Genomic DNA, 13,653 nt, shown 5'->3' with positions numbered 1-13,653 from the left:
GAGTAACATTTTGCTGTTAACTTTTTCTATTAAGAGCAATACAAATTAATTAATGCAGATTAGTAACAGTCTGAAACATGATAAATACCTGACTTTATCTGTCAACTTCTTTAAAGCAGGAGAGTTACTAAAATTGTTGTCCATGTGTGTGATTAGCACAGATACATATTTACTCCACCATACAGATGTTAGAATCTCTTCATCTCTAAAACCACTAATTTTTATACTTAACATTTTCAAAATGTCTAGAGCCAAATGGTAATTGTTGTTGTCATGTTTGCCCTGGAATTGTCTTTCTCTCTACCACTGTCTTCTAACTAAAGGATGCAAGAGGACTTTTGAGATTTTAGATTGCTAGATTTTTTAATCTAAAATATAGACTAAAACAGAAAAGAAACGAAAGAGAAAATGCATTAAAAGCAGAGAAGTCTGAGGAAGGTTCATTCCTGCACTGATTTAGAATGTAGGAGAACGACAGCGGGAAATGTCAGTATTAAATAATTAAAACTGAATTATTAGGCAGGTAGGTCTTTTGCAAGCACTTCATCGTTAACATGTGACTTACATTTTATTCTAGTTTGTCTGCATTGCCCAGCAAGATTACTGCCGTATTTTGAACCAAGTAGAAAAGAACATGCAAAAAGTTGAGGAAGAAGGAGAGATTGTAATGGTGAAGGAGCACCGAGAACTTGATCGGACTGGAACAAGGAAGGGCCACATCGTCATCAAGGTAGGATAAAGAGGTGTTCCTGCCAAAGGAGCAAGAAAGCTGTGCTGACCAGTTTCTCCTGACTCCCCACCCCCTTCTAAATATTTTAGATTGTCCTGCAGAGTAGTGGGTTTCACTGTGGCATATGGAGACATGGCTGTCATTAAATTCCATTCTCATTCATTCCCGTCCCTGTTTCCTTTGCCATCAAGCATGATACTGGTTACTGGTAGATCAGTGGCCACTGATTAGGTTTCATCTGCCTTATTACCTACTTTGTATTACGTGAAAGCTTTGAAATTGGAGGGGCCGTATCAGTGATCCATTCATAGTGGTGATTAGACCTTTTATTGCTACAGGGCACCTCAGAGAGGCTAACCATGCATTTGGTGGAAGAGCATTCTGTAGTGGACCCAACATTCATAGAAGACTTCCTGTTGACATACCGGACTTTCCTTTCCAGCCCAATGGAAGTGGGCAAGAAGTTATTGGAGTGGTTCAATGACCCGAGCCTCAGGGATAAGGTTGGAGATGCATTCTAAATGTGAACTACTAGAAGATAAAATTGGAACATCAGTTATGTTCAGAGTAACTTAATGAAATATAAGCACATTCTTCTTAAGCAAAACAACAGAGATAACTGAGGCAGATATTCCTACAGATTTCTATGGTCTCAGTCTCAGAAATAAATTTTTACTTTAAATGCAAGGCCAATATGTGGTTCTCTTGGGAATGCGGGAAGCATAAGCAAATGTCTGCACGACACAGACTCTGCAGCATGGTTTTGTGGGCAGTGTGTACCTGGCGGACATTAGATGTTTGGAAGCGCTGGAGCACCTCGGCCTCCTGTGCTGCTTAAGGCCTTGGGCCCTCTTCGGAACTGACCATCAAGTCTGATTTGTAAGCTCTGTCAAGGCCACATGGACGATCAGCTGCACGTCCTAGTGCGGTTCCTTCCTATCACAACTCTTTCCCACACAGGTCTTTCCAGATTATTACTGTTTGTTTTCCTTATCTAGCCTGCCCTTGTACTCGGCAGTTTCTGTCTGATTTTGTACTAACATTTTGTTTTTTATTACAAGCTTGCTTTTATTTAGACGTCTGTTAAATATGTTTTCAAAATAAAACAATGTAGGTTAATATAACCACAGATTTAAAGATCCAGGGCAAACCAATACTTAAAATGTGTACGTTTTGAGAAGGTCACTTTTTTTGTTGTGTGTGTACATGTTGGGAGACCAAAGGTCAACATTGGTAATCTTCCACTCTTACTTTCTGCCTTATTTTCTGATACAGAATGTCTCAGTAAATCTGGAGTTCACTGTTGTGGGCTAGATTGGCTAGCCAGTAGGGTCTCCCACCACCCACCCCCCATCTCAGTGCTGCAGTTACAGGCACACGGACATACCTGGCTTTTTGTGGATCTGAGCTTAGGTCTTCATGCTTGTAGAGCAAGCCAGTTTATCACCTGAGCATCTCTCCAGTTCCTATGGTCATTTTTACAAGTATAAAATCCATGTTTAAGGGCTTATTTTTATTAATTTTCGCGTTCAGTATTATTCATAAAATGTTTTAAAAGATCAATTTTTAAAGTTATTTAAGTCACAAATCTTTAGCACTAACAACAACCAAAAATATGCTGACCTTAATTTCTTTTATAGGTGACACGGGTAGTATTACTGTGGGTGAATAATCACTTCAATGACTTTGAAGGAGATCCTGCAATGACTCGATTTCTAGAAGAATTTGAAAATAATCTGGAAAGAGAGGTAACCTTTGTGAACTTTTATGAATAATGTCAAGTTTATCCTCTGCCTGTCCTCGATTTCATGCAGCTCTTCTTGAATTCTTGTAGAAAATGGGTGGACATCTAAGGCTGCTAAACATTGCATGTGCAGCGAAAGCCAAACGAAGGTCGATGACGTTAACAAAGCCGTCCCGGGAGGCGCCTCTGCCCTTCATCCTGCTGGGAGGCTCTGAAAAGGGCTTCGGCATCTTTGTGGACAGTGTTGACTCATCGAGCAAAGCCACTGAAGCAGGCTTGAAGCGTGGGGATCAGGTAAGAGGGCTCAGCTCTGGGTCTATGTGAGTTTCAGAGCCTTTTTCTGTCAGTCAGTGATGAGATTGACTTTAATTTTATAACTTCATTTTTTTTTTAGATATTAGAAGTGAATGGTCAAAATTTTGAAAATATCCAACTTTCAAAGGCAATGGAAATTCTTAGAAATAACACACACCTGTCCATCACTGTGAAAACCAACTTATTTGGTAAGCATTCTGCCAACTCTGACTCAGACTGCTTTTGCTTTGTTTTTGTTTTTTTTTATATTTAGATCTTAATCCTGGATAAAATAATTTCTATAAATAGTAAAACTTGTAAGAATTCTACTGTTTTCTAGGGCTATGCTAAAATGAATAATACAGAATTATGTATGTATGTATGTATGTATGTATGTATGTAATTACATCCAGAGAAAAAGTATCATCTTGAGGAGCATGGAATGATTTTATTGAGCAGTCCAACCTTCCTTCTATTGATGAATACAGTCATCTTGAGGGTGGAAGGGTATCTTTTTTTCCTTAGGCTCATCTGGATAGAAACTAGTTTTTCTCTAAGTTTTAGTTTTTATAGCTCATCTGTACTTTTTATGTATCTGCAAGCTCCACTGTTAGCCCAGCATTGTTTCCACTTTTGTTTTAGTATTTAAAGAACTTCTGACGAGATTGTCTGAAGAGAAAAGAAATGGTGCCCCCCACCTTCCTAAAATTGGAGACATCAAGAAGGCCAGTCGCTACTCCATACCGGATCTTGCTGTAGATGTAGAACAGGTGATAGGCCTCGAGAAGGTCAACAAGAAAAGCAAAGCCAACACTGTGGGGGGAAGAAACAAGCTAAAGAAAATACTCGACAAGACTCGGATCAGTATCTTACCTCAGAAACCATACAAGTATGTGCAGTCGTTTTCAGCACCTTGTTTTAGTGTGTTCAATGGAAGCATAAACAGGAGTGTATTGATGTCGTGAATGTTTGCCCAGGACTCGAGTAAATGTCTCTTCAGAGTGTCTTAGGAGCGAGTGTAGACAGCTGAATTTGCTTAGCTCTGCTTTGACACTTGCTTGCTTCAAGAGAGGCAGTCGAGCATGTCTACATTTGAATTTCTTACAGAGGTTTATTGATGTCCTGACTGCCCCATGATTTAGCAGCTTTGGTGTCTCTTGGTGTCCCTCCATAACATCTCTCTTGGATTGCCAGTCACTGCTTCCCCTGTTTATCATAGCTATTTTTACCCACTTCAGTGACTTAACTGTGGGAAAACAGTAACCAGCTTCAGGCCTCTTTCCCTTCTCCTCAGGTCCACTAGAGTTAGCATGTCAAGATTGTTCTTGAATTTATTCTTGGATGTGTGTGCCTGTCAGGAGCACAGGCAATTCAAGCTTCAGGTGTCCCTGAATTTGCTGAGCTTTGCTTGTTTGCTGCCCGGTTTCTTCATTGTAGTTTTTGGGTTTAATGCTCTTTATGAAGCTCAATTGCCAGCAGTCAAACTTTTAGTGTTGTATTCCCCAGATTAAATTGAAAAGATTCTAGCCTATTTATTTCTTTGATAATTTAATGACTCTAAAGTGAAGCAATAAATAGAGGTATTGGAAGGCTGAAGAGAAGGTCCAGTGCTTAATGTGCTTGCCCCGAAACTGCAAAGACTTTGTTGGTCTGAGATTCTAGCACTAAGTTAGGTATGATCTCTCCTTTGCCTGTAACCTCAGGATGTGAACAACAGACACAAGTGGATTGCTAGAGCTTGGTAGATGACAGCCTGAGGAGTGGGGATAAGGTTCAGCTTTGGGAGAGACACTGAAAGGAACCAGGTGGAAAAGGATAAAGGAGACCGTAGGTCACCATCCTCTGGCATACACACCCACACACCCAACTGCATGCACACACACTGAGACTACAGCAAGTCTTTCTTTTCCTAGTTTCTTCTTTCCTTCCTTTCTTAATTCCATTTCAGATAAAAATTTTAGACATAGACTAGAGACATATCACTTAAAACATTGATGAATTTTCAGGTTTACTTTGTCCAATTAAACTAAGAGTAATGACGGGTGGTTTCTAAATTCTGTGAGTCCTAAAGATAAGCATAGTTGTGTGATGATTCTATAAATACAGGGTTGAAAGTATGTTTATTCCGAGAAAGTTTCTTAGAGACTGTGGATTAGGACAGTAACATTTACAAAAATTAGGAAGCAATTTCTAGAGCCCCTTCTTGATGAAAACTTAATTGTAAATGTGTAGAAAAGTTAAGATATCTCAATGCAGGATTACTAGCAGCAGCCAAATAATAAAAGGATCTTCAATGTTGAACGTGAACCTTTAAAAAATCAAGTCAGTGGGACACTGGAGAGTATGGCTGGCAGCGGGATGTGGAAGAACTGGGCTGGGAGCCATGCCCAGCTCAGGATGTTGGTGATGGATGTAGTGTGAATTACATGTGTAGTTGTGGTGTGTGTGCTTACAAGCATGCTCAAAAGTTAGACAAGGGAAAAGTAATTAGTTATGTTCACTTTAAAATACTAGGAGAACATTATGGCAAATATATGGCTCATTTAAGTATTTTCTTAGGGAAACAATTTGAGAAATCAGAGCTGAAGGGAAAGTAATATTTAAACAGGCTCAGGAAACTGGAGGAGCTGCCTTATTATAACTGCTTTGATTTAGTACTGAACCACTTCTGCTTTGCTAGACATCAGCGGGGGTTTGTGAAGTTCTGAGGGAAGACCTAGGGCCTTGAGCATGTAAGTGGTCCACCACTGAGCCAGGTGCCCACTCTCTTTGTTACTGTGTTTAACAAAACAATAACCTAGTAAATTACTGAAATCTCCCAGTTATAATATACCTGTACCTTTTTACCCTTTACAAAAACTTAGGTACCACACAGACTGGCAAGGGTGGGCATGAATTATTGTATAACAGAGTTGCACATTTGATGTGCATACAGCAAGAAGCAGGTCATGAGCATAACAGAAGTCAAATTGGGATGCCAAGTTGGTTGCTCAGGAAAGCCCAATGAACCCCAGAGGAAGAAAAGATTAGTCAATGAGCTTTAAAATCAACAGACTTGTTTCAGTAACAATAAGCCAGTCGGAGAGGCTAGACAAGAGGACATGTCCAAGAGGGACACATAAAACATGAAACATTTTATTTAGTCCAGGAATAGCCTTGTATCTGTGGGTATTGAGGTATGGGTGAGGCATTGAGAAGCAGAGTGAGTTCCAGCTTATTGCATGAGATATTGGAAAATGCAATGAGAAATACTCTGATAGAGTGTGCCTGAAGAGTACTGATGTTCACATCCAGGTCTGCCGTGACTCACCTGGTCAGACACACTTCTGTTTTACTCACAATGTTAGGTCATATATCACATCTCATATTTTTGGCAAAGACATTTATGTGATTGAAAAATAAAATTCTACTAATGTAAAGACTTTTATCATGCACAGAACATTAATATTTTAGGTCTTTATTTGCCCAACTGTACATGCGCATGCCTAAATAGAACTTTGATTTTTGTCCTGGACTCTGCTATTTGCGAAGGAGAATTTACACTAAAATTGTCGTATTTGTGAAACCCAATTTATATCTCAATTTTAGTAGAATTCTCTGTTTTGTTTCAAAGTATTTGTGGAATTATAGCTGCAGACATTTGCATATAATCTATTTATTCTTTTGTTGTATACTTGTTTCATTTTGTGCTTTCTTTTGGGAACACTTGATCTTTCAATCGAGGAGTAATTCTGCTTGTTGTCAAGTTGTCTTTTAAGTGTTATCCATGAGTGAGGTGTGGTGGTCACACTTGTGATCCTAGTTTAAGAGCAGGCAGCTCTAGAGCCTCCCCAGCTATGTTGCTAGATGCTGCACACATACAGGTGGCCACAGAAAAAACTTTCTGTGCACAGAAAGGAGTCTGTAGCTATCAGCGATGCTCATATTTTAATGGAGAATTTAACCACGTGACTATAAACCTTGAGCAGAGAATTAGAAGTGAGTCGCTGCATTTGCACTGCCTGTCCTTCAGAGCCCGCAGTATGTTCGTGCCCACGGCACACTCATGCTCTGCCACTGAGGGATGAGATCTGTGTCAGGCTGTCCTCACACTTGGACTCCATGGTGGTTTGTTCTACTACCTAGGAGAGTGTAAGTAGGGCAGTTTGGGCTCCTTCCCCCCTTTCTTTCTCCTTATTGTGAAGAGCAAACCAGGAAGCAGCTGTCTGTCTGGGTTGGTGCCGAGCTTTGGTGCAGTGAACTCCAGTGGGTTCTTTCCCGTGGGCTTTGTCTTAGGTCCATTCTCATTCCTTCAGTTAGACACAGCAGCACATTTCTTCTGCTCTGTTTTACACAGAAAAAATAATCCTGGTTATGGTTATAGCTTATTAAAAAGGCAGGTTGTAGAGAAACCTACTATATGTTTAAGAGATAGTGAATTGGACTGAATGTTTCACATAATGGGCCTTAACATTTTTCAATATTTTTTACATTAATTGCAAGTTTAAGTGAAAGTGGCTTATTTCACGATCTGTAATGACTCAGAGCCTTTACCTTGCTAGTAGTTTATTTTATTTTATTTTATTTTTTGGTTCTTTTTTCGGAGCTGGGGACTGAACCCAGGGCCTTGCGCTTCCTAGGCAAGCGCTCTACCACTGAGCTAAATCCCCAACCCTTTATTTATTTTTTTTTAAATCTGTTCTTTTCAGTGATATTGGGATTGGTCAGTCTCAAGATGATAGCATCGTAGGACTGAGGCAGACCAAGCACATTCCAGCTGCCCTGCCTGTCAGTGGAACGCTGTCTTCCAGTAACCCTGACTTGCTGCAGTCACACCACCGGATTCTGGACTTCAGCACTACTCCTGGTGAGCACCAAAGCCTTCCTGCCGTCATAGACCTCTCTTTCAGATGTACTGACATGGTGTGCATGGTTGGCCGCTGGGCATGGATGGTTATTGTTCACCAAGATTCAGAATGAACCTCAAACTCCAAACACTGGGACTAGTTCTTGTAGAATTCTGAAAACCATTCTGGTGTGGTTGAACCTTTGGTAAAATAAAGAATAAAATACTATACACTTATTCCTAACTTGTATCAAGTAAATAAATCAGGAGGCATATTTTAGGTGTGCTAAATGGGCTTTTCCTTATAATGAAGATTAACTGTTGATGGACATTTTGATACCCTTATAAATGCATGTATGTCCTTGTTTTGGTTTGTGTTTTGCATATTTTGCATATGTGCTCATGTGTAAAAGTCTTCCATTTGTCACAGTTACCAGTGAAAGAAAACGTGGTTTTCGAGTAGCATGTCACAGCTCTGTCAGGGAGGGAGATGTTACCACCCTTTGAGGGGTAGGGGGTATGGTGCTTTAATTAATCACATTGCCATCCGTTAACATTCTTGCTGCTTCTGTGTGTCTTTTCCTTCCCCAAGACTTGCCAGATCAGGTACTGAGAGTTTTCAAGGCTGACCAGCAAAGCAGATACATCATGATCAGTAAGGACACCACAGCAAAGGAAGTGGTCATCCAGGCCATCAGAGAGTTTGCTGTTACTGCCACCCCAGAGCAGTATTCCCTCTGTGAGGTCTCGGTCACGCCAGAGGGAGTTATCAAACAACGAAGGCTCCCAGATCAACTTTCCAAGCTTGCTGACAGAATACAGCTGAGCGGGAGGTATGGTCTGTCTCACCAGGTTCTTCCTCCTAGAGTCAAGCCTGATCCAACAGAGGCATCACCTGTGCTGCTGCTCTTGCTTTCTTTGTACAGTGGTGAAATTGAACCCAAAGCCTTGCCAACCAGGCATTCTCAGGGAAATCAGTCACATGAATAACTTGGTGTTTTTTGTTTGTTTGTTTTGTTTTTCTCCTTCTGGTTTCCTTTAGAATATGTCATTGTTCTTGAGTTTTACATAGTGTGGGTCTAAACCATGACTTTTAAACCTCGTGTTTTCAACTTGCGATGAAAACCCCCTTGCTATCTATCACATCTGTTCCCAGCCCCAACACTAATAAATACTTTTTACAGGGTCAGAAGTTAGGCATCCCCTGCATGTATACACTGAGAGATCTGCAAATCTCTACTGGGTTTCAGCTTTGTGATTCCCACTCATTACTCAAGAGAGTTTGGGTTTCAGAGTAACCACAGTAGAGAACATTAGTCTGTACCTGTCAAGGGACAAGCCATATATTTTCTGTCTTAAATGTCTTGTGAAGTATGTAAAAGACCAGTTATTAGGACCCCCACTGTGCTTGCTCTGTGTTCCTAGAGTTTCATTTGGAGAAGTCATCTACCTGCCAAAAAGTGGGGAGAGAGAAGCTACAGAGCAAATGTGTATGTGGGGGGTGGTCCTATTTTCAGGAGTTCCTTAAAAGGGTCACAGTCCTGTCCATATTGACCAGCCATTTGGCTTTAGATCCCTGTTTGCTACTCTGACAAATTGGGTTGATACCTCCCACTGCTCTAGATGCATTTCATGAAGATCTAGATTATTCGAAAGTTAAAACCTTAGGGCAGGAGAGATGACTCAACAGTTAGGAGCACTTGTTGGTCTTGCAGAGGACATGGGTTCTGTTTCTCCCATTTACATGATGGTAACAACCATCCACTTCCAAGAGATCTATGCCTTCTTCTGACTTCTGAGACACAGTACATGTGGTGCACATACATGCATGTAGGCAAGACACTCACATGTAAAACAAATCTATAAAACCTGTTCTAAGATCAAATATATGAAAACAAACTGCTTTGGGTCTCCCCGAGAGAGAGAGAGAGAGAGAGAGAGAGAGAGAGAGAGAGAGAGAGAGAGAGAGAGAGAGAGAGTCAGTCAGAAGACAACTTATTAGCCTCAGATCTCTGTTTGCATGATGAGTATCTTTGCCCACTGAGCCATCCTGCCCGTTCAGTTATTAAGTCTTCTAGATGTTAAATACATAAGTAAACTTTATTTCAGCTAGCGTCAACCATCAATTGTCAGATTCCATCTCCACTAGAAAACTGAGCTATGACCTTGAGTTGATGTTTATTTAATCTGGTAAATAGCTCTCTTCTGTCACCTTTGGCAAACAAGCTAAAAGTATTTCAGTGGTGGGGGAAAAAAGAAAGGGAGAGAGAGAGAGAGAGAGAGAGAGAGAGAGAGAGAGACAGACAGACAGACAGACAGACAGAAAGACTAGGCACAAAGGAATTTCCTGTGGATTTCTCAGTTCCACTAACTTAGCAGTGCTGTGAACTAGTGACACTGGGGCAGGGGCAGCATCTGCACTGCCCATGATGGATGAAAAGAACTCTCTTACATCATTCTCTTAGTCCTCTCCCAACTCTGCCCCACCCCCATCCAAGGAACTAGCAATGTTCCCTTTAGGAGCCCTACTGGCTTGCTGCTCAGCTTGACATCTGAAGAGTTTCTGTTTCTTTCAGGTATTATCTGAAAAACAACATGGAAACAGAAACGCTTTGCTCAGATGAAGATGCCCAGGAGCTGTTGCGAGAGAGCCAAATTTCACTTCTTCAGCTCAGCACTGTGGAGGTCGCCACACAGCTCTCCATGAGGAACTTTGAACTCTTCCGCAACATTGAGCCTACTGAATACATAGATGATTTATTTAAACTCAAATCAAAAACCAGCTGTGCCAACCTAAAGAAATTTGAGGAAGTCATTAACCAGGAAACATTTTGGGTGGCTTCTGAAATTCTCCGAGAGACAAACCAGCTGAAGAGAATGAAGATCATTAAGCATTTCATCAAGATTGCCTTGCACTGTAGGGAATGCAAGAATTTTAACTCCATGTTTGCAATCATCAGGTAAGAGGATCTGTCCTACTCGTGTCAGAATACCATGTAATTACAGAAATATAGTAGTTCATAATTGACTGTGTGTGTATATATCTATGTGTATATGCTAGTGTGTGTGTGTATGTTTGTGTGTGTGTGTGTGTGTGTGTGTGTGTGTGTGTGTGTGTGTATACAGCCTCCTGTACACTAAAACATAAGTGCTTCAACAAGCAATTTTTTTTTCTTTCTGATTCAAAAATCTTACTTTTTTTTTTCAGAGTCTAGGGGGGTGTTGTAATGGTTTATATATGCTTGGCTCAGAGAGTGGCACTATTTGGAGGTATAGCCTTGTTGGAGTGGGTGTGTCACTGTTAGCATGGGTTTTAAGACCCTCATCCTAACTGCCTGGAAGCCAGTATTCTGCTAGCAGTCTTCAGATAAAGATGTAGAACTCTCAGCTTCTCCTGCACCATGTCTGCCTGGATGCTGCCATGTTTCCACCTTGATAATGAACTAAACCTCTGAACCTGTCAGCCAGCCCCAATTAACTGTTGCCCTTATAACCTTGCCTTGGGTCATGGTGTTCATTCACAACAGTAAAACCCTATGACAAAAGTTGGTATCAGGAGTGGGGTGATGCTGTGATAGGCCTGACCATGCTTTTTTGTTTGGAAGAGTGTGGATTTGGACAGCTGTGGAATGCTTTAAATGGGCTTTATTGGGCTATTCTAGTAGGAATATATGTGGAAGACATTGGTGCTGAGAGTGATTTGAACCTGGCAAGGGTGTCAGAGAAGAATTTCAGTATGTATCATAGGGACTCTTTTTGTGGTATTTTGGTGAAGAATGTGGCTGCCTTTTGCCCTTGTCTGAATAGTCTACCTGAGACTAAGATAAAAAAATGTATGTTAATTGCATTGTCAAAGGAAGTTTCAAAAAAGCCCAGTAGAGATTTTGTTCTCTGGTTAAGTCTCACTTTGAACAAGCACAGCCAGCTGAGGAAGGGAAAATATAAAATATATGGTTCGAGTATTAAAGGGGCACCAGAAAGTAAGTGGGACTTTGGGGCAAGATCCTACCCAGCTAAGTTTAGATCCAGGAATGGTGGTCTGCATCTTTAATCCCAGGAGATAGGCTTGCAGATCTCTGAGTTCTAGGTCAATCTACAGAGCAAATTCCAGGGCAACCAAGTATAGGCAGTGAAGAAGTTGGAAAACAGAAACCTGGTGATAATGTAATAGAACAAGGGGAGCCATGTTCCAGCTTCAGCAAGCAGCAGAACCCAGCAGCTGTGGCCATGTAGCTCTGGCTTTAGAATGAAACATAGAAGAAACTACTGGGACAATTGATGCTGGTTAGATGTAGCTAAGAAATTAGTGGTGATTAAGATGAGACCAACATCACTGAGGTGAAATCTTCTGGGAAGTGTTTTCTGAGAGCACAAAGAAGCTGTGTTCCAGGGATAACCAAGGTTGTGCCTCATGCTGCAGCTGAACTTGGTAATGTGTAAGAGTCCCCCAGGTGGTACTGGTTTTGAAGGCATGAAGGGGTCAAGAAGAGCAGCTGAGGCTTGGCATTTTGAGAGGCCATGGAGGGCCATTGGTGAAGGTGCAGCCTCAGTTGCAGTTGATAGCCCAGGTCTGAAGGGGTCATGCAAAGCATTTGAGGCTTGGCACCATGAAGAGAGCCTGTGAGAGACTATTGGTGAGGCCTAGTTGCATCAGAAGATCCCAGTGTTTTCACCAGAAACATCAGTGGCAGTGGAGTAGATCAACATGCACTTAAAATCAAAATTTAAAACCATGTCTAAAAACCTCTCATGATTCAGAGACCAAGTCTGTATCTACACTTATTTGTATATTCATTTATTCAATCTTTATTTACTCTGACTTCTGACAAATTATTTGAATTGCTCTGAATACCAGCCATTTTATATATAAAATAACAATCACCCCCCCCCCAATACAGAGGAGTGAATGAAATAATAATGTGTATAGGATTTCATCAGACAGCATTATTGCAAATGTTCGAAGTTCACCTTCATTTTTAAAAGTATTAACAGTGGAAATAGGAGAAATGCAAACGTTAAAATGATTATGAATCATTTTATGTATCTGGGGTCTTCATACTCATGGCTAGTATAATTATAGTACTCATAATTTTTGTGATGGAATATTTACCTAATCTTTGTTTATTCAAATACTTATTATGAGTCAAACACTGCTCTGTGTCTGAGAGGCTGCTGCAAAACAAATTGTCATGTCAGACTCTGAAATTTAAATTTTATAATTATATTTAAGTTAAATAGATTTAAAACTTTAAATCTAAGAAAATTCAAGCATGTTTATTAATCAAAACAGAACCTATTACAGTCAAAGTATGCTTACCAGTAAGAAATAGGTTTGTCTTTTCCAAAAATCTATGTTTTAGGATTCAGCAAAGTCAGTATTTTCTGCATTCAGATGGTTGTCGAAGCATCAAAAGTTGTGGTGCTTGAGGAAGCTGTAATTATTTGGTAGAAGTCAGGTCAATATGGTGGATAAAGTTCCGTAAACCTTGTGGCCCAGTTTGTTCAACTTTGGGAACAATGCGTATCATATAGTTGGGTGTTGTCATAGAGAAGAATCAGGCCCTATTCTGACTGGTGCTGGATGAAGGCGTTTTACATTTTAGTTGGCATATCTCACGGTTGGTTGAACATCTTTCTTGGCTATGATAGTTTCAGCCATGATTTAAACAGCTGCAGTGGGTCAGAGCAGCAGACCACAGTGACCATGACTTATCTGGTGCAAGTTTAGTTTGGAAAGTGCTTTGGAGTTTTGTCGAGGTCCAGACAGAGCTGGTCCTGACCATCATATTCAGTCCTTATCACATGTCACAATGTGATGAAGAAAGAGTTCATTTGTTATTGCAGAAAACAAACAAAACAGAAGGGCCAGCCCATAAAGGTGCTAACCACCAAGCCTGGTCACCTGAGTTACCCACTGTTAGAAGGGAGACCTGGCTCCTAGAATTTGTCTTTTCACCTTCATGTGCTTGCTGGGATAACCTCTGACACACTCATAGTCACATGAATGGATTGATGAATGAATGAATATTTAAAATATTAAGAGAACATAAGAAGGAAGAA

At 40.6% G+C, this 13,653-nt stretch overlaps 1 protein-coding gene across 11 annotated transcripts in view; it reads left to right on the top strand.

Annotated features, from left to right (window-relative positions):
• The window catches only part of Rapgef2 (Rap guanine nucleotide exchange factor 2), a 222,272-nt gene that overhangs the window by 187,117 nt on the left and 21,502 nt on the right, over window positions 1-13,653 (top strand). For all 11 annotated transcript variants that reach the window (NM_001107684.1, XM_063281807.1, XM_063281808.1 and 8 more), the window contains 9 exons: window positions 578-730; window positions 1,069-1,233; window positions 2,371-2,478; window positions 2,565-2,768; window positions 2,869-2,977; window positions 3,411-3,657; window positions 7,457-7,614; window positions 8,186-8,426; window positions 10,170-10,553. In NM_001107684.1, the coding sequence (NP_001101154.1) occupies window positions 578-730; window positions 1,069-1,233; window positions 2,371-2,478; window positions 2,565-2,768; window positions 2,869-2,977; window positions 3,411-3,657; window positions 7,457-7,614; window positions 8,186-8,426; window positions 10,170-10,553 (1,769 nt within the window). The remainder of the gene's footprint in view (window positions 1-577; window positions 731-1,068; window positions 1,234-2,370; window positions 2,479-2,564; window positions 2,769-2,868; window positions 2,978-3,410; window positions 3,658-7,456; window positions 7,615-8,185; window positions 8,427-10,169; window positions 10,554-13,653) is intronic.

This window comes from Rattus norvegicus, chromosome 2 (assembly GCF_036323735.1).
Source record: "Rattus norvegicus strain BN/NHsdMcwi chromosome 2, GRCr8, whole genome shotgun sequence".
In the NCBI taxonomy this organism is placed as follows: Eukaryota; Metazoa; Chordata; class Mammalia; order Rodentia; family Muridae; genus Rattus; species Rattus norvegicus.
The sequence above is the reverse complement of the archived record's forward strand: the minus strand, read 5'-3'. Positions and strand labels throughout refer to the sequence as shown.